The sequence below is a fragment of the Harpia harpyja genome, chromosome 21, assembly GCF_026419915.1.
Source record: "Harpia harpyja isolate bHarHar1 chromosome 21, bHarHar1 primary haplotype, whole genome shotgun sequence".
In the NCBI taxonomy this organism is placed as follows: Eukaryota; Metazoa; Chordata; class Aves; order Accipitriformes; family Accipitridae; genus Harpia; species Harpia harpyja.
In genome coordinates, this window is record NC_068960.1 from 11053097 (window position 1) to 11074274 (window position 21178).

General features: G+C 43.7%; 1 protein-coding gene across 4 annotated transcripts; it reads right to left on the bottom strand.

Moving 5' to 3' along the window:
* Positions 1-610: 610 nt before the first annotated feature.
* On the bottom strand, positions 611-21088 carry NDE1 (nudE neurodevelopment protein 1). 4 transcript variants are annotated; one of them, XM_052772366.1, is made up of 9 exons: positions 20687-21088; positions 12368-12505; positions 11180-11333; positions 7900-8048; positions 7416-7552; positions 6139-6318; positions 4959-5050; positions 3783-3919; positions 611-2048 (listed from the first exon to the last, which is right to left on the bottom strand). In XM_052772366.1, the coding sequence occupies exons 2-9, from the start codon at positions 12451-12453 to the stop codon at positions 1955-1957; spliced, it is 1029 nt and encodes a 342-aa protein (XP_052628326.1). In that variant the 5' UTR covers positions 12454-12505; positions 20687-21088; the 3' UTR covers positions 611-1954. The 4 variants fall into 4 exon arrangements, with proteins under 4 accessions (XP_052628326.1, XP_052628324.1, XP_052628327.1 ...); XM_052772364.1 differs by lacking the exon at positions 20687-21088 and adding an exon at positions 17200-17218; XM_052772367.1 differs by lacking the exon at positions 20687-21088 and adding an exon at positions 17044-17107 and having other exon boundaries at positions 12368-12497.
* Positions 21089-21178: the final 90 nt, after the last annotated feature.

The following is a 21178-nucleotide window of genomic DNA, read 5'->3' on the forward strand; positions in this document are numbered from 1 at the left end:
CCACCCCTCATCTGTCTGATTACATCTGTAGTCACATTAAAAACATGTATCTGTAAAATATATAATACTAGGACAGCCACGATTTTCCAACTTTCTACCTTATCTCAATGCTGTGTCTCAATCTGACTGCAAGCCAACTTGCTCACCAAGCTGGCAAATTCTGGCAAGATAAGGAAAATGCAACTTGTCTTGACTGATCCCTCCAGGCTACACAGTCCACTGAACCATAGTCCATGTGTCAGCACAACTAACAAAGTAGCCCATGTGCTTCTGCTCCTCATGGATAAGAAAAAAGTGTCAACTCCCTGTGTGAGAGGAGAGGACAAAAATCATATTAAAACAGCCAGAGTTCAAGATTTTAAGAAAAAGCAATGCCAATACTATGCACCGTAAATCCCAGAGGCATCTTCAGCTATGGAAATATTTACATTCCTTAGGGTAGGAACCATGAGAAGAAAAGATGTAGGAAAATCTTTGCATATGATTCAGCAAAACACACAATGTCTCTTTCAGCTTCATTGATCAGAAACAGATGAGAAACTGGTAGCAAATATCTGTGCATAAACCACAGTGACAACTTGCAAAAAAACCTCAAAATGAATCGACAACTAGCGTTCAAAATAAGCTTTATTCTGCTCCCCAGTTAAGCCAACTTTGTAGATGGCCTGAATGATGGGAATGATCTGTGGTTATTTCCTATTCCAGAGAAACAGATGCATCAGTGGCTGTTTTCACAGCATTTTCTTAAAAAAACAAACATAAAAAACCCCCCACCCCACCCCCCCCAACCAAAACCCCCAAACCCATTTATGCATTCTTTTGTCAAGTAAGGTCTCCCCACCCACTTCCCCCACAAAAAACATGGAAAAATAATCATGATTAAACAATTTGTAAGTACAGGCTTCCATAAGGTACATTAATACTGTGAGTGAACCTACTCCACTCAAAAAACAACCCAAAATGCAGTAATATTTTATAGGGGAAAAACCTGATTATAAAGTAAGTCTCTACTCATATACACTTGTCTAGCACAAAGTACTTTTCAGGTTAAAAACTATTTCTAAATTAGTAATAGCTGAAAGCATATATTCTCATAGAAAAAAATAAAACAAGAAAAAAAATCACTAATACCCAAGGCACATTAATAAAGGGAGGTTTGGAAAGCATTAAAACCCACCTATTAAGATGTTACAACTAGGAACTTAATCAGGTCTCTTGCTTCCTACAACAGCCAGGCTTTAGGGGCCACAATATGGCAAAAGAGATGTCTATATGCTAAGCCAGTCCAAAGTCTCCTATCTTGCTGTTAGCTCTGGAATCTCCCAAGTATGCTATGCACTAGGCATTCCTCACCTTTATCCATGACCTCTTCTTAATGGCAAATCATTTCTTACAAAACCCTCTGACCACTATAGAGGCAGGTTTTTGCGTAGCCAGATTCTGACCAGCAAACATCCCACAAAGAGCTGAGCAGCTTCCCAGCAGAAATACACCTTTCTCCACATAAAACCACTCCTCTAATTCAGGCGACTGCAGCACACAACACCCATGATAGAAAGCCAGCACAACCAGAATTTAAGCCAGAACACCATGGTGCTGTATTAACACCAAAAACCAAAGCCTGAGGAGCTGCATAGGGAATACTGCCTCTGTTGTAGGGAGAGGGACAATGGCTTTGACTGGCAGTGTCAAAAGCAGCAAATTGCAAGGAGCAACTGATGTAGGAAGCAATTCTAAGTCCTGCACTGCTAGGCAGCATTGCTTTATCACACTACCCACAGAACTCAGCCAAGAGGCCAGGCTGGGCAAGGCCACAGGGGGCCACTGCCAACTGCAGCTTCTTACTCCATTCTCACCTACCCCGAGATTGCTGCCTGATTGCTCATTGATATTCTCTTTAAAACTAAGGTTTAAAATTATTTTTTTTCCCCTTTGCCAAAGCCAGCCAGGCTTTTCAAAGCAGCATCTTGACAACACTTTGCGAGGGATGGCTCATTGGTCCCGGAATATTTGAAGGCCGTGTTCCAAATTCCAGGCGTTTCACTAACCTGCAAATACAAGATAAAAGTTAGTGCCTTTCTTGCTCAGCGTTACTGTCGTGGTTTCAGCTGGAATAGAGTTAATTGTCGTCTTAGTAGCTGGTACAGTGCTATGTTTTTGAGTTCGGTATGAGAAGAATGTTGATAATGCACTGATGTTTTCAGTTGTTGCTAAGTAATGCTTAGTCTAAAGTCAAGGATTTTTCAGCTTCTCATGCCCAACCAGCAAGAAGGCTGGAGGGGCACAAGAAGTTGGGAGGGGACATAGCCAGGGCAGCTGACCCAAACTGGCCAATGGGGTATTCCAAACCATGTGACATCACATCTAGTATATAAAGTGGGGGGACTGGGGGGGGATCGCCGCTCAGGGACTAACTGGGCATCGGTCGGCAAGTGGCAAGCAATTGCATTGTGCATCACTTGTATATTCCAATCCTTTTATTATTACTATTGTCATTTTATTATTGCTGTTATCATTATTAGTTTCTTCTTCTCTGTTCTATTAAACTGTTCTTATCTCAACCCATGAGTTTTACTTTTTTTTTCTTTTCCAATTCTCTCCCCCATCCCACTGGGTGGGAGGGAAGTGAGTGAGCAGCTGCGTGGTGCTTAGTTGCTGGCTGGGGTTAAACCACAATAGTTACCACCTTCAGAGTAACTGGTCACTTCCAGAGTACACCACTCAGCTTAAATCAACAGATAAAAGAATATCACTCTGAGCACTAAGTGAGGCCGTTACTTAACTGGGCTGAGTTTCCACTGTAACACAGGGCTCCATTTCCCTCTGAGTAGTGAGAGGCTATCTTTTACAGGTGTTGGAATTTCAGTTCTAGCATTACAGTGGTAGATGTATAATCAGCTGCACGAATATGTAAATGTATGACCCTTGAGGCTTTCTTGTAGGAGCTTTCATGAGGTTTCTCCCCAGGCTGGGATAGCAAGTACAATGTGGAGCACTCCTTCCACACAACAACTTTAGACACTGGGTAACAGGACAAACCAGTACTCCCAGCACAAGGGTCTAGCTGAATAATTAAGTCTGGAACAAACTGTACTATAGGCACTTAATTTACAAAGAATCTAAACAATGTGCAGTACAGCATTGGCAGGGTTTACACAGACACTAAACTGCAACCTGCGTTAACCTTGCTGATTTTTCTTCATTTGTTTAAAAAAAGACAACCAGTTCAAGTGTTCAGACAAATTTATAAGTTGAGTCAGGTAACTTCCTGTCAGCTGCTCCTTGGAAACACATCTTAGCATCCATAAAGCATTCTGATTGAGTGAACCCATTATTTGCCTTTTTACCAGTTGTCCCATAAATGAGAATTTGAACTGTGATAAGGGAAGTCCCTACATGCCATAATGTTCCTGAGACATCACTTGTACAAGAACATAAAGCATAAAACAAATTGAGCCAATAAGCAAGAGTTCTTCTGTTGTACTTCATCCCATTTAAACAGAGGGTTTATAATAAAATACATGTATTATATTTGCTTTGAATTTGTGATTTTCAAAACTTGATTCCAGCTAGTCTTCACATTTCAGCAGCTAGTGAATCCAAATTTTAAACTGATCTGAAACACTCAAATCATAATCCTGAATAACTAAATTTCATGTATTTTGAAAACAAATCTGTCTCTACCAAAACAAAGATTTAATACTAAATAGAACAATACCAGTCACTAAGTTTAACACCAACAGGTCTCACTAAGACACAACTTAGCAGAGAACAGCACTCACCCTGTATCACACAGAGGCTGATGAGGACTCAGGCGTGTTTCAAGGACATCTCTGTTCATGTACATGGACACCATGGTTCTGCTTGGAGACTGGTCATACACAAAGTTTCGGCAAGATGCAAGTTTGGACTCCAAAGCCTAATGTAAACAGAGATGAGGCAAGTGTCAGATATCACCCTTCTCTTTCACAAGATGGCAGTGGCACACCAAAATAGCATTAAGAATGTTGGGGGTGGTGGTGTTTCTTTTAGAATGAGTTGTCCAGTAATGGAACCTGCTAGACCCCAGTGCCACACGAGTACTGAGTTTTTGAAGAGATGAAGCCAGTCATCTCTCAGAAGCTGAATCACCATTTCTGTAGGGGAGGTTAAGGAGTTTATGCTGTTCACCAGCAGGAACACAAAATCTTCAGCTTCCTCAGGGAGATTTTCACATCTTTCTTACAGGCATCATTTTTTAGATTACTAAGTATTCATTTGAGCTATCTGCTTCCCTAGACACATATTAGATTGTATATAGTAGGTGGTACACCTGAGGAAACTGAGCCACAGATACCCTATTCTCCACCACATGCTCCCATCCTAAATCACTCCACTTCTGTTGCTGGGTTACTCTTCAGCTCTATCAGTTCTGCAGCTCAGCACATCAGAGTCATACAAATGCTTGTGCCAATACAGCACTGGCGCTTAAGGGAGGAAACAGAAGGAAGTAATGGGATAACTTTTCCAGCATCAGCACTACCTTAAGTGTCAAGCTACAGCTTAACATGACATTAGGCCTTGCTCAAAAGACTACTGGTCTCTTGCTCAAACTTCACCAGAAGCCCTCTGGACAGCAGGCACCAGCCTGCTTTCTTCTCTGCCTTTCATAGGAGCAGATCCCTTCTTAATTTACTCATGCCAATTAATTCTTTCTGTACACGTGCTTTCGGAAATTTGTAGAGGAAGGCTTTATTCCCATGTGGATAAAATCTTAGAAAAGCAGAGCAGGGTCCATCTTTATTTGGGAGTTGGTCAGAAACATATGAAGTCCAGACCAAATTTCAAGGCCATGCTTAGCTAACCTGAGGACAAGATACTCTTTCCAGTTTCCCCTGAGCAACAGCACAAATAGCACTGACTGCAGTTTCAGACAGCTCTACCTTTCCAAGACCATTGGCTAGCAGGTAATCACTCACCCCCACTTTTCGCAGTAAGTCTCCCACTATGTTAAGTGCAGATATTCTTGCAGCAGGTGTGAGAGGGCTTGCAGCGTAACTGTCCTCAAGACCTGCAGGGCAGGTTAAATATGGATACATTACAAAAACAACAACAACAAAAAAGCCTTGACACTGGAAGTCAGAAGACAGCCTGACATACAGGCGAAACATCAATATGTTCACCTTTTTGTATCTCACCTCCAGATCTTTCATAACCATTAGGAATATGAAGCACTGTCTCCCTGAGACAGCTCAACTTACACTGTCCTAAGCTAAAGTCGCTAGATATGCTGTGGCTTGGACTTCTAGAGATCTGTTCTACCAGCCTACTCTGCATCTCTGCTGCTGCAGTGGGACCAGAGGGAAGTGTCCTCAGAGAGGACCATCATCTTTCATTTTACTACAAGTCTCCAAATCCTCTCACTTTTACAGAAGTATTAATTCCTCCACAAAACACAATTTTAGGTTAAGCATACTGAAGCCCACAATCAAACTGTGTTAGTGCTCAGAGCTATAATATCGTATCATCAGAATGTGGCAGTACAACTCCCTGCATTTATGCATACAAATGAACACAGTTACAGAAACTTCTGGCTTTTTAAGTAAGAAGAAGATGGGAGAGTTAGTGTTAGAGGTTTGAAATATTGAAATAATCAGTGCTCACAAAAAATAAGTAACTGATATTATTGACATGAAAGCAGAGATATAGTCATTTAGTACAGACAGCTAGGATGACTTGTCAGTGTCCTGCTGTTCCAGAGTAAAAAGAAAGCCTCTCTCAAAGAGCACCTACTATCACAGAGAAGCCAATGCAAGTAACATGAGTATGACATTCAAGATCACACCGAAGTTTTTAAAATCCTTCCCTTAAGTTAGCCCAACATCTCTGGGACAGTTGTGAACTAATAGTACAGTCCCAACAGCTCATCTTGTCCCTCTCAATTATTATTACTGGACAGTTCAAGTCAAACAGAAATGAACAGCCTATGACTAAGCCCCCAAAAAATCACAGTCTACGAATACTGAGACCATGGTGACTGGATTTAGATGTATGTAACTGAAACACTCAACTCTGCTCCCTTATTCCTCCTTTAGCCAGAAACAACAGTAAAAACAAGAGCATCAGATAGTATTTCTGTGCTGGTTCCCTGTCAGTCACCTCTCCTAAATGTTGCAGGGGTGGGTATGTTGATGTTGGGTGCCCGGTGCACTGAAGGAGTTGAAGGCACAGATAAGGACGCTTGAACTGCAGTGTCCGTTCTTTCTGTTTCCAGGGTAGTTTGCATTGGTGTTTTGGGTTTCTCCTGTTTCTGCTGCACTGCAAGCTCTTGTCGTAGATCTACGAAGGAAGCAACACAAAGCAAGCCTTTGGAGTATGTATTCGCCAAGATAAAAACAGGTGAGAATGTTTTGCTCAGATTTTTCCACTTGTGGAGGTGAAGTCAAGTCACTTATCCTTTTAAAGATTACTCCAGGCATATGTTCAAAATCTGGACGATCACTAAAGGCTTTTCCAGGATTGTGGCTCAAGATGTTTTTGTGGTATTAGTTCAGTTGCTATTAATCTGGCTTTAATTTTCATACCCTTTCACAAGGCTCCCTTTAAGGCAGGGAATTAACTCCCTTCCAAATGTTACAGGCTGGTAAGCAGAGGTACATCAAGACTGAGGCTAGGCAACTTGGCATACCTTGGCTACATTCCAGCTGCCTGCCAGGTTGAGATCCTACTTATTGTACCCTTTTCTCTTCTACCCTGGTTTCCACATGAAGGAAACCTGAGCTGAGGCCAGATGGATGCCACACCATTATCTAGCCAAAGGATAAAGCACTTCTGTCCCGCAGACTGGCTGTAGCTTATGGAAACCACTCAAGGGCACAGAACCTGAGCAGATCTGAAAAGGGAGGGTGTTTTTCCAGCTCCATGGTCTCTCTCTTCTCACCCAGCCTTACTGACAGATATCAAGAAGCTAGCACATGAGGCTACTCAAAGGTAACTAGAAGTCAGTCACAGCCCTCCTGTTTTACTGCCCCATTAGTGTTTCATTGGCTCCAATTTTCACAGGCCAGGAAACAATGAGGTTAGTGGTTATTAAAGCTGACCTTCACAGGTTACAGGAAGCCAGATCAGCACATGCCCCAGCTGGACTGGCTCTTCTTAACCCCCTAAGGCCCTGAAGCATCACCACAGATTAGGAGAAGGCTGGAACAGACTTTTGCTGCTGTGAGCTGCTCGGGAACAAGGTCAGGAGTTCAAGGAGGAGGGCAGAGAGGGGAGGCAGGAAACAGTCTTGAAGCTTCCTCATTTGCTTCTACATTTCAGATAGCAGATTTAAAAGATGCAAACTTAAAAGCCAAGCTCCAAGATATATGGAGAGGACTGAACAGCTACAAGCCAGGAGGGGACAAAGGGAAAGAAACAAGTGATTTCTGTCTAACCTCTAGCTTCATCTTTCAGGCGCTGCACAGACTCCAGAAGGTTTTCCTTCTCATCCAGCTCACTCTCCAGAAAAGCATTTCTTTCAATAGCCTGGTTTAAACGCTGTTCAAAATCCTCCAGAGACATTATAGTGGCTCTGAAAAAGAGTGCACAAGATGTCACTACCAGATCCTTCAAGCACATAGAGGAACTCCCTCTCTCACAAGAAAAGGGATAATGTTGCATTTTTGTTTGGTTTGCTTTGTTTTATCTTTTTTTTTTTTATTTTAGCTTGTAGGATATGAAAGAGCACAGTGGGGGAGTGGAAGGGGAAAAAACCATTTATCACTTTCCCATCTGCCACAAACCTCTTCACCAAAATCATCACGTAAGTGATTAGTTTAGAATGGCAGTGCTAATGAGCACAGCACCACAAACAGCTCAGTGACACCACCTCACAGGACAGGACAGAGGTGGAAAAAGAAAACACAGAACGTGGGTCACCTTTTTGCTCTTTCCAAGTCATCATTTGCTTGCTCAAGTTCTCGAATGTATTTCTGAAGTTGGTCTTTAATAGCTTTTGTCTGTGCCAAGTCATCTTCCAGCGCAGAGATTTGCCTGTATCCTTCTGAATGCTGCATTTCAATCTTTTCCTAATCAAAGGCAAATCAAATAGCATATCAGGGACTTACCAATGCACATTCTTTCTGTGGCACTGTCTGAGCCCCTTTAAAGGCAGAGGCAGATGCTGTGAAGTTTTTTTGAGAAACATCACATTACATATGGTAAAATGCCAACAAAGCCAATTGCTTACATACTTCTGGGCTGCCAGCAGACAAGAGCTTCTTCCTGTCACGCTCCTTACCAAACAATGGTGCTGCAAAGCAGTTCCTGACCTTCACAGCACAGGGCCGTTCCTTGCTCTCCCAGACAGCGAGACTCAGCCTAATTTCTGAGCTCCAAGAGCTTTAGCAACACACAAAGCAGGATGCAAGACAAGCCACTTATTTTCAATTCTATAACAAGAAAAAAAAAAATCCAAGCGTGACACTGTTACATACTGCTGTGGAACCAGCAGGATTCTCCACTGTCCCTGTGGTTTTATTAGCCAAAAGCAGGTTCAGAGTTCTAGATCACAAGACATTTCAGATGCAGTTATGCAACATGCTTTGAACGTGAACCTAAAACAAACTGTCTCCTTTTACAACATGTACACAAGGGTACATTTAAGAGAGGCACAGGCAGGGAGGAAGGCTTAGCTTCTCTATCACATATCTCTCCTGCTATTGCCACTATATGCGGAGTTAGCTCTGCATCATGTGACAGGGAACGCTTCACAGCGCAGTCTACTGCAACGCTTTATACTCCACCACCTTGCTATCAGATCACTTCAACATGCCAGAGATGTTTTTGAAACTCCAAGATTGCTGTATAAGTAGCATTCCTGAAGTGCTTTCTCCATCCAGAATTTAAGTACAACACACTTGAAGTCACTGAAAACAAATCCATGCACTGGAATTTGAAAACCATGGCATATAGTCTAGCATGACTGATAATTTGAAGACAGCTATTTTAGCACATGAAATGCATAGGCAAGGAGGAGAGAAAGAGATACCCATTCTGAATTAAGAAATTCTTATCTGATTACAGTGTGGTGACACTGCTATAATTCTGGATCTCTGAAGCATAGTCACATGCTGAATTTAAGAGCCCCCAAGCTCTAAGAGGCAGGTTACTTTCAACTAGCTTTTCAGGACTCTCTAAACCCTCCAAAGCATTATTTCCATTTATTTTTAGGTAGCGTGAACTCTGGTTTCTGAGGAGGAAGCATGCACACACACCAGGATGGTAAGCTCAAAGCCACGAGCTGTGTGGGCAAAGTTCACTAGCATTGACCTAGATGCAGACACCAACCCCTGGTGGGCTCAGTTAACACTGCTGCTCAATAGCTTCATGAGTTTAATGCTTTGCTCTTGAATTGACTCAGATAAAAGACCAGAACTGCAAGGTTCGAGGTCTTTGTTTTTAGCCAATTGTAATAAACTATCAGCTGATCTGGCCATCAATGGAGTCTCTGTTCCTTCACTGCAGTCTGTTACTGCAGTTTTCAGGCTGCATGAATAGCCCATTGTTAAAAGGTTCGTTTCAAGCAAAATATGTTTTAATAAAGTTATCTACTGTGAAGAACAATTTAAGATTTTCTAAAATATGTTTACCTTCCACTTTTTGAGGTTCATCATTCTTTCCTACTATTTTCACTCTTAACTGCTTTGGCTAGTTCATTGTCCCCTCCTCTCATCCTAGCTCCTCTGAAGAAAGAAAACAGTCCACACCCTTCTCAGTTAAATGAGCTGCAGGTTTTATTTTTGTCAAACTGCCTTCTCCCCAAACCCATCAGCTTCCACAGGTTTATGTGGCTATGTGGAACAGTAGACCTATACACCATACAACATGCAGAGCATTTAATACTGCTAAGGCAGGAATACAAGAACAAAGATCAGTGCAACATAACAAATACAATGAAACAAGCCTTGGAGGTTTTGCTATCAAAAAGCCGGGGTGGGGCTGTGTAGATCACTAAGTTGGTACTCTAGAGGGACAGGACATCTGCCCGGAACAGAAGAGTGTTTCCTTAAGACAGTAATTTGGACAACAATTCAGACAAAAGGCATTGCAAACCTGGATTAATCCAGTGATTAATCACTTATACAAATACCTTCACTCCCATTAGCTCATTATTGCATTCAATTGAGTAGAAGTGTAATTAAATTAATCTCTGCTTCCACAGATATTGACCCAGCCCTACAAAATACAGTGTAGTGCTTCTTAGGTGACTATACCTCACCTTTAAGCAAAAGGCCAACAAGATCAAACTTTAAAAAGGCACACCAATTTCAGTGACAATTTTTTTTCAAGTTTAAGAAAACTTACCAGTATTTCCTAAACCTGCCAACCAGCACAGGGGACTAGCGGCATCTTTAATGAGACTGAAATGAGACAGACTTATCACTGCTTATACTCTGGATAGCTTCATTATTTCTTAAGTCACTCTGGTAAGAAGTTCTATCTCAATAAGTTCATATCCCTTATGTTTGGCAGTTATGGAAGTTAACGCTTTTCAGCTGGTTCTTAGTTTCACAGAAGGCTAACCAAGTGTAAAGAGGATAAATTATTTTTCCCCAAGTGCAGACAGATTCAGTAACAAAACCAGGGCTGAAACTGTTTTATGCCTCTCAGTTCTACACACTACCCACCGGCTGCTGCTTCGCCCCTTATCTGGAACACCAGATAATAAATGCACAACTATGTAAAAAGGGTTTAAAACTACTGAGTTTTCTTGTGTAATGCAAGAACACAGCTGGCATGTTTGTATTTTGATTGTTCTGCGATATTATCTGTATCCGCACAATGCGGACAGCAAGACAGCTGTGAACAAAAGCACTAAGTAGATAGAAGAAGGAATAGAACAGCAGCTCGGTTGTGTTCATGTTTATTCTCCACTCTACTGCAAACAATTTTCTCCCATCTCAAATCTATCCTGACACATAGCCACAACCTGTGAACAGGGGTTCAGGAACATTACCAAGGTATCCAGCACCCTCAAAGCAGACAACAGATTGGTATTTCTTAATTTTTCAAGACTCTCTTTTTTTGTAGTTTTCTGCTCAGTTTCTTTGTAATGCTGAAGGTTCCTGTCCACAAGGTAGACTGAATCTGCATGTGCCTGTCTCATTCACCTTTGCACTTAGGATGTACAGATACTGTATGCATCATCCACTCTTACCTTAACTGACTCCAGTTCCATTTGCAGACGATTGTTTTCTGACAGAAGGTCTCTGTTTCTGGACTCTGTTTGCTGCAGCTGAGTCTCCAGTTCAGCTTCATACTCTCGACTCCCTTCTTGGAATTCACGCAATTCCTCCTGCGTATTCTCAGCACTAGAGAGCAATTCCAGCAACAGAACTTATCATAATGAAAAAAGAAAAAAAACTCCTGTACACTCAATGTAAAAAAAATACTGCCCTTTAACACAGAAGGCTCTATGCCCTTCTCCAATATACATATTCAACAGGAAGAGAGGCCCACATGCCAATGTTTCCCCATCAAGCATGGAAAGCCACCCCATAGCAAACTGGCAAACAAATAAAAAAAGCCCAAATATATAGAAAAATCCTGAAGTCTGTCTTCACACAATAGGTGTTGAGGCCATGTGGAGTCTCTTTAGCTTGTACGCTGTCCACTGCCATCTGCGTATTTAATCTCTCATTCAATTCAATTATTTGGAAATATGAACAAAGCCATTTTCAATTAGCAATAAAAGGTGAGAAAAAGAGAAAGATGGAAGGAAAGATGTTCTTATACTCTCAAACAATTCTATTGAAATAATCCTCCAACAAGCTAAACAAGCAGCACTGAAAGGTCTGAACACCTGGTCTAGGAAAGAACCCACCAATATCAGCATCTAAAAAGTTTGGATTTTTTTCACCCTTTACTGCATTTAGAACAACACACTGAGCTAACGGGAAGAGCAAAGCATGTCCATTCTCAGCCAGGGATCCTCCTCCATCTACAAGCTGTCAAATCATTCTTGATCCACACAGAGATATAGAGTCAACAGCAGCATCTCTCTGCAATGGCCCGGATCATCCACCCCCAGTAAGGTTCTGCAGTGAGTTACATTTAGCTGGGCTGCCCGCAGACTGCAGTCAGAGGCACAATTTCAGCACACACCGTCCTACTCAAACCACAGCAGGGACCAAAATCAGCAGTGCCACAGCAGCATAGATTCACTGCTCAAATAAGCATAACAGACTTTGGGCTGCTGTAGTTTAGACAGAAGTATCGCTACTGCTACCACTCAGGATAGCTGAGCCACCTTTAATTTACTCCCCTATGCGGTGCTATCTATGTCGTTGCATGCAGTGTTATGCACCCTACCAAACAACTTAAAGGAATGAAGCCACTGCCTTACCACTGCTTGTATTTCATAGCCAGCTCTTTCCAGTATCTGGTTTCCTCTTCCACTGAGCTGAAGTGACATCCTTCTGAGTCTTCCATGATGAGTCCTCAAAAGTTTAAAACTCCTGTTTCATTTCCCCACCCTGGAAAACTAAGGGATCAAGCATAAGAACTAATGCAGTGAGCTACCTCAGTACTTTTTGCTGCAGAGCAGTGCACCCCTCCTCCCAGGAAGTGATTGAACACCTGGACACCAAACTAAAAACCAGCCTTGACAGGGCTCTGTCAGATATACCACAAAGGTGAAGGAATCACTACCAAGTAATCAGGTCCCTTTCCCCAGTTCTCCCAAAGCTGCTGCATGCTTACGCCACATCCCCAGCAGTGAGCACCTTCCCCACCCTCTGACTACGCAGCACAGAGCACCAAACCTCAAACTTTAGCTGCAGCTGTGCTAAAGCACACAGAACACAAGTGAAAGAGAAGACATATCGGGCACAACTTCAGCTCCAAAGACAGTGCAATTAAGGTCGATTTCAACAATCCTAAAGACACTTACCATGAACTTAAAGAGAAACTTCAAAGAGACACAGATAAGTTACTCAAGATACTAGTTTCCTCTGCTAACATTTCCAGACACACCTAAGCTTTTCATACATGTAACTGCTGGACACATGAAAAATTTCTCCCTATGTCAACATAGACAAAGCTACCTGACTTTAAGCCTGAAACATCACAAGCCATGTATGGCTGAGAGCCACAATATATCTGGATACCTCAGAAAGCCATGGGAGAAGGGAGCTCCAGAAATTCCCAGGGAAGTGAGGATAGAAGCTCCACAGAGGTTTTAGTGGGATACCACCTGGCTGGACTAGGTATGCAGATAGATTGCAGCAACCCAGTGAGCAATCCAGACCATCCGGCTGTCCCTGTACCAGCATAAACCCAGTCACAGGACATAGTCCCAAATGGGAATGACACATGAAAGAGCCACAGGGGAATGAAGAACCTTAAGCTGGTCACTCCCGCTTGAAGACTTAAGTAGCTAGACAGCACAATTAAATAAATGCCCTCTGATGTGCATGATGCACTCTAATAAACAGGTCACTAACAAATATCATTTTATAGAAGTTAGTCTTGACAATGGAGAAACATCAAACCTAATGCTCTGGATAACATGGTTGGAAATATGCCAAAGTCTTCAACTACCATTTAGATGTCAGTCCTGCCTTCTACACTTCTTGTTTGTGATACTCAGGAAATGCTGGAGTAGACCACCTGAGCAGCATGTCATAGCTAAAGCAAATGTGCATCTACTGCACATCTATTGAACTCAATGGAAAAAATTATTCACAACCTGTGTTGAGACTTTCCTCTCCAGAAAATCACCTGGTTTAAACAGGATTAACAGCCATCTATCTAGTAACTCTACTGAGACAAACATACAGAGTTCTTACCTCTACTACAGACAACAGTATCAAGTACTCAAAGTAGTCTAGCAATCTAAAGCCCAATTCTTACATACCCAAGCAATGCTGCAAAGCACAAGACCTTTTCACAGCCTAGGCAATTTTCAGGAGATTATTGAGCAAAGAGTAAGCAGCTGTCACAGCTAAGTGGGCTGTGCCCACACACCTCAATGCACAGCATCAGCTACGCACTCACAGAAGTTACACTATTATTTAGAAGGGGACCTGGCAGGTGAGGGGAAAAGTTACTAAGCTTTAGTTTTTACAATTCAGTTTCTTGACAGAAAATGTTAATTAGGCAAAGCTACATGTCTTCCTTCTAACAAATAAAACCACTGTGTAATGCACTGACACACTTCCAGCAAGAAGTCTCAAGGCTGCTCCTCTTTGTATGTATTTACAGAAGTATGCACTGGGGAAAAAGAGAGGAAAAGGAGTGTGAGTAAGGAGAAGTGGTTTTTCCAAATAGTACCCTTGCCCATTAAGAAGAAAATCATGACCAAGCATAATTAACATTCTTGACCTAGGAAGTTTACAACACATTTACTGTATTATTTTTAAGCTAACTGAAAGTGCCTTTGATATTAATGAGCATGTCCTTATGCTCAAGGCACTGTGTACACACACATCAATCCTTGCACCACACTTGTGAAGAAAGAAAATTTTCTCTTTTACAGATGAGGGAGGGTCAGACACAAAGAAGTGATGCGGGTGCAGTGAGAAACCAAGAAGGATCAGCATCCATTACTGTGGTTAAACCACTCCAGAGAACAGCAAGCCAGAGTTTCCTTTAGATGGTCTCACCACTCAGACAACAGGAAGTTTCTGTATTTCTCCAGGAACAGAGATTCCACCCAGGGTATGCCTGGTTTTGCTACACAAATTAAAATATACTTCAGAATTCTCCAAAGAGGAATTCTTCTGACAGAAGCGTTACAATAAATCCCATATCTGTGTTCAGAGCATCAACAAAAAGAAGTTAGACAAGATAAAAATGGAATGCAAGCCATCTTGCTCTGGAAAGCTTTGAAACAACCCTTGGGAACCAAAAGACACAGCTCCCTTTGGCCTCAAAAGCTTGAATATGCTCACATCTGGCTCTCACGTGTGCTTTTACACTGCACTTTGGAAGGACTGAAAGCATGTACTAATTTGCATTTTTTAAGATTGTTTGGTCACATACAAAAGAACTTTCCCTAACCAAGCCATAAGATTTATAAGAGATCCACAGAACCTTGATAACATTCACAGAAGAATAAAGATGCTGTCCCCCTCAGTTTCTAAGTATGTCTTTGTAAACATGAGATTATGGACCCACTAAGGATGTTATCCATTAAGAGTACGCTCTGTTTCATGGTTACCATTACTAAATAGTACTTATAATTTAAAATTAACTGTTAAACTGCAAATATATGGAGGGACTGTGGACCTATACTTATGCCACAGAGATGACACAACATGGCAGAGATTGTTTCACTACTGTCCAATGCCACAGGCACATGTTTTTTGTCTGCAACACACAAGGAAGCCCTATTAGGTTCCCTGTACACCTGCACTACATCTTCACTCACGGGGATTTTCAAACTAACCAAAGATGCAAGATACAAAGTTAAACTGAAAAGAAAAATTCCATGTTTTAGACAAAGTATTAAGGCTTTCTTTTTTTTTTCTGGAATTTGTTTAAAAAAAAAAAACCCCAAACTCACCTGAATCTTTCTAAACTGCCTGCAGAAAGGGTAGGGCTTTGACCTTCTGTTTTCCCGCACCGCTGTCTCCCCTTGATTTTTAACAGCTTGAGGACAGCATGCAAAATGCCTGGAGAGTAATTAATTACACCAGTTGGGAACTCCTCATTGTCTAGGCTCACTACAAGAGGGAGGAGGGTGAGGGGGGTGAAGGAGGTTTTAGCAATGTTTTGTTAAACATTGGCAAATGTGGAAAAAACAAGGAGAGAAAGTCACAGTCTACAGCAGGCACACACTGGCTGCACCTTACTTGTTTTCACACACACGAAGCCGGAAGAGACATCTGGCCAGACTTCCTGCATGCAAGCATCACAATTGCTGGTCACAGACATCACAAAACTTCTATCTACATCATACAGGAAGTGGACGTGTTCATAGGTGGGGAATGGACTTCTGCAAGGAGAAAAATACCTCAGCATAAATGTTGCAGGAAGCAATTTCATTCAAGTGAGAGCAGAATTGCAAAATTCTTAAGGGAAAAAAAAAAAATTAAAAGTCCCACACAAAATTATTGAAGGAACTTCAATTTGGGAATCAGAGTTTGAGTTCACCAAATTCATGAGGACCTCAACTTAGATTATTTCAGTCCTAGAATAAAGGACTCAAACCAACCCTGCATAGCGAATACTTTTTTTTTTTTTTAAGAAAAAGAACATTTTAGCTTGGTGAACAATGTTGGCCTATCTTTGTAACAATGCCTGATGGTCTGAGTCAGAGAACCCCATATTGTAATAAAAAAGTAAAGGTAAAACAGTACCATAAATACTACTGAATTATCCATGGCAGAGATGATGAAGCTCCTATTAGACATTTTTTTCCTAACTGTAAACCAAAAGAAAACACCTCTTTGCTCCTGAAAAGTAGCTTTCCCATCCTACGAAAATTACATTTTTCTTAAAATAGCCTCCTTGCAAAGGTCTTCCTGTAACATAAGGGCCTATTTTCTTTTGTTTAAGCAATACAAAAGAAAATCACCACAAGAGAGAAAGAAAAGGAAGAGGTCACGGGAGTGCCAGGATTACTACAGAATCCTACAGCCAGCACCGAAGAGAGTTTATCTCCTCAGGGTCTTCTCTACCAAAAGGCTTAATCCAGCAAAGCTCTCATCTTCTCACATACCAGTCCAGCTCCAATACTTTCGAGTTCCCAGTGACTCCTAAGGAAACGCCTTAAAGCTTTCTCTCCTGAAACGCCCGACCTTGATGCTTCCAGCTGCAAGCCAAGAGGTCCGCCAGGCAGCGCGCTGGGGCTTCCCGTTCCCATTCGGAGCACGAAGCCGGGAGGGAGCTAAGCCAGCGGGCACGGCTCCCACGCTCCGCTCCCCTCCCCTCCCCACCAGCAACCGCAAGAGCAACTCCAGAAGCAGAAGGAGATTCAGGTTCGCAAGGCAGGATGCGGGAAGGAGCGGGGGGCCGCGGACACAGGCGACGTCCCAGCTCCGTCGCCCCTTGCCTCCCTGACCCCGCCCCGGCTACCGCTGCAGGACGAGGGACACCGGGAGGGGCTGCCCCGCACCGAAACCGCCCTTCCCTCCTCTACCCGCGGCAAGGGCGCTCCACCAGAGGGGGAAGCCCCGGAGCGCTGCCTGCCTGCCGGGCGGGGGGCGCAGGGGAGCCCCGCTCTCTCACCACCGCCGCTGCCGCCGCCGCCGCCGCCTCAGGAACCGCCGAGCTCCGCGCGCCAGCCACAGCTCTCCTCAGCCCGGCGCGACACGGCCACCCCATTGGCTACCGGTCACGTGCCGCGGGGGACTCCGCCAATCAGCGCCGCCAGAACGCGCCTGCCGAACGTTTGGAAACTTTCGTTACTTTCAACGCCCCCCGGCTCTGGCTCGTCCCGCTCCTCCGCTACCAGCCCCAGCCCTCGGCCACGGCCCCCGGCACGGGGGAGCGACGACCCGTCCTCGGCTGCGTGCTCAGCGCACGCTCACGCTCAGCCCTGGCACGCGGCAACCACGCGAAACCCTTCCACCGGCGTCCGATGAGCCGCGGTGGGCACGGTATCAACCAGCATTTGCCACCGCGCTGGTGTTTTACAGGCGTGTTTTCCCTCGAAACGTTCTAAAAGGGGAGAAGCTTTGCAACGACGTTTTACTTTCTTTTATTCCAAAGGCCTCTTCTGAAAGAGCAAGCAGTGAGACGGTGACCACAACTATTTAATGCCAGTGCAACGTTTTCAGGCTGAAGTCCCCTTCTCACAACGAAGGAACAGGCTTCTGGGTCACTGAAGCCCGTGTCGCAAGGACAACGCAGTCTATGAAATTAGACACTTGCATTCATCTACATCTCAGCACGATGTCATCATTCCAGAAAACGAGCCGCAAGCATCCGCAGGGGGAACAGACAATGGGACGGAGCTGCGGCTCGACGCAGCCAATAAATTACTTGCCATGCCCTCACCACGCAGGATCGATGTGAAGGGGACTGAGGTACGCGGAGGCTTTCTGAAGTGCCCTAGGTGTGTTCCTACCCAACAGCGTACACAAACACTTGGTCATTAGGGTGTGTCTGGCATTTGTTTCCTGAGCCAAAACAAAAACGCAAATTATTGCGTATGCATAGGTACCCTCCAGCCCACATACATATGGCCATACGTCACCGAGTATCACTTCGCACCCCTGCAGCACGTTTTACAAACTGCTGGATGACAGGCACCCACACACAGGGGCCCCAATCCCAGATTCATTTACTTTTGTGATGCAGTAATAGGCCTGGAGCAGAGTCTGCTCCTGAAAAGACTTAACTGTCTAAATCGGGAATGCACCTCTCCCGAAGACTTTGTAGAACAAGGTGGGGACTGTAATGATTTTCTGTAAGAATATTCCACTAAAAGAAATCTAGCCATAGCTAAGATAAATTTAACTGAAAAGGGTGAGCAAAACAATTACACTTTCAGGTCAGGTGTTCAGCAAAATAATTCTATTTTGAGGTCAGATGTTCAGCAGAAGTAAATGGAAACAAGCTATAATACAACCATGAATAGAAAACTACATTAGGTATTTAAAAAATTGGGTTAATAGCAATTTGGAGTTCTGTCATTGCTCAAGAATGTTTTTATTATCGGATAAGTTACAGAAAATAAGGCACATGCTATCGTAGCATGTCCCCAGTAATTAAAAAATTTATATGTTGTTTGCAATTTTGGGACAAAGGACATTTTGCTTCAAGTCTTTGAACAAATCTTTGAGGATAGTGTGAATACACAGATGATATCAAAGGTACACCTGAGTATTTTTAATAGTTCTCACCTTGAAATACTTGTAAAACATAGCAAAAATTCTCAGGTTTCAGAGGAAGCTGTTAGCCCCTCATCCAATTCTGAAATAGCACCCTAACGAATGCCAGAGGCTCAGAGGCACTACCAGAGGCACTACTGTACACAAGCAATAAATATAAAAAAAAAAGGTTACTATAATTACTAACACTGCCTTGTTTGCAAGAAGAATGAGGACATTTGTCCGTTTTAAAATTAGCAGAGGAGAAGAAGAAATGATTTTATGCATTTATTTTTAGCTTGCTGATTAATTATTAAAAAATGACAGATTTTTGTGGTGCTGGGGTTCATGTGCTGGTTATTTGAATGAGAATGCTACACTGATTCTTCCATGAAAGCTAAGTGGGCAAAAACGTACACACTTTAAGTTCTGGTGAGGTTGCAACACCTTATCTTTTGGCAATAAGCTTCTTATGGGAAAAAAGATTTGCTTTGCCGCAAGAATTAAATAACTCGCCACAGAACCACTCTATGGATGGAACAGGAACTGCTCAGCATTTGTCATTACAAACTACTGAACTTTTTTTTTTTTAATGGATTACTGACACCCATAACAAGATGTGACAAACGTATGTATAGAATATCACACGAAGTATTGCTATCACTGAAGAGCAAGTATTTAACATCAATGAAACCTATTTCTGTCTCTCTCAATGTTATATAATCCTCTGCAGTCTGTATATGTAAAATTGGATTTGCATATGCTTAAGCAAGAAACAGATTCTCACTACTTTAAAATCCTTCTGATATCTTGAACTGACAAATTTTTGATGAAACTGTCAAATGGTCATTAATAGCACTGGCTTGTTAAGCAGTGGAAAACATAACATTGCTCAAGGCCTTGATACACAGTAGCATTACGCCATGGTAGCAAGGGCAAGGCTGGATGCAGATATGAGCATTGTCAGTAAGAAGACTCTTAACCTTGCTGGTGGCTGCAACCCATTAGGCAAAGGGGAAGGTAAAATGGCAACTTAGCTTAACACCATGATGTCATTTGTCATCAAAAGATACTGAGCCACCAAAAAGCAGACCCTTACCCCACTCTGTCACTAACCCCCCTTCTTGAGGGGCTCAGCTACCTGCATGCCAAGGAGCAAGCCCAGCCTGGATGATACAGATTTGCTGCATGACTTTGGCCCAGACTTCTGAGGGAACTGTAAAATTGTGAGAGCTGTGTGAGTAGAAAGACAAGAAAAGTAAGATTACAAGTAGAGGTAGGGTTGTTGAGACAAGGACTATTAGTAGCACAAGGATCCAAGAGGAAAAATACCTATGTGGAAAGTTATAAAATCCTAACATGAATAAAACCAGTTATCTTCAGTGGGTTGCCAGTGTCACCCACGTCAAAAAGCCTAGCGAATGACAAGTTATAAAACTGAGGTAGCAGTGGAGGCCCACCCTTTTCTTCATGCTTGTTTGGCCAGCAGACTTCAGGTGTTTTATCAGGGGATGGGGACCATACTAATGCCTAATCCAGTCACTTGTTAGAAGCTTGCTCTTTTTTGCTAGCCAGTCATTGCTTTATCTTTTTAAGCTGTATGTATCTTACTTGGGGAATTCCTTTATACACAGCTAATGATGCCCAAAGTGACCCAGAGGAGGACAGCACAGAGAGGTCGGACACTTCTGTTAAAAGAAGCAAACAGCGGACTTCTGACCAGTACTGACACTTAACTGCTGTCCTCAGGCTTCGGACTATATACTGCCTTCAAGGGAACAGCCTCTTAAAAGCGGTTAAAACTGTCCGTCCCTGGCAACCTGCCAAGATTTTTTGCGTGTGCGCAAAAAGAAAAAGTTCTAAGTGAAAGCTTAAATTCTGCACAAGGCGTCAGAAATTATTACCTATACGAGCCCGGCCCAACGCCGTGGCAATTCCCTCATCGCCTGCCGCATGCCTAGGCGGTGAGCACGCCTGCTCGGGCACCCGCTGGCAGGCCAGGCCCCTCCGCAGGACCTGCCGGAGACCCCTTCGGGGCCGCCTCCTACCGCTCCGCCCGGCCCCGCAGGCCAGGGCTCAGGTGTGCCCGCACCCAGACCCCCCCTCTCGGTGTGAGGTGCGGGGGGTCCCAGCGTAAGGGGAACAGGCTCGCTCCTCGGCGGTCCCGCCGGGGAGGGCCGCCGCTGTCCTGGCGCGGGGCCTCCCTCATCCCCTCAGGACGGCCCCGGGCACCCTCCAGCTAGGCGCGGGCACCTCCGCAGCCCCTCCACCCCGGGTCGGGGTGTCGCCCCGGCCCGGCCCGCACGCCGGCGGCCGCCGCCGGGAGCCCCGGGCCTGGGGTAGGCTTAAAAGCCACCCCTCCCGGCCCGGCCCGGCCCGCCGGGGAGGAGGAGGGA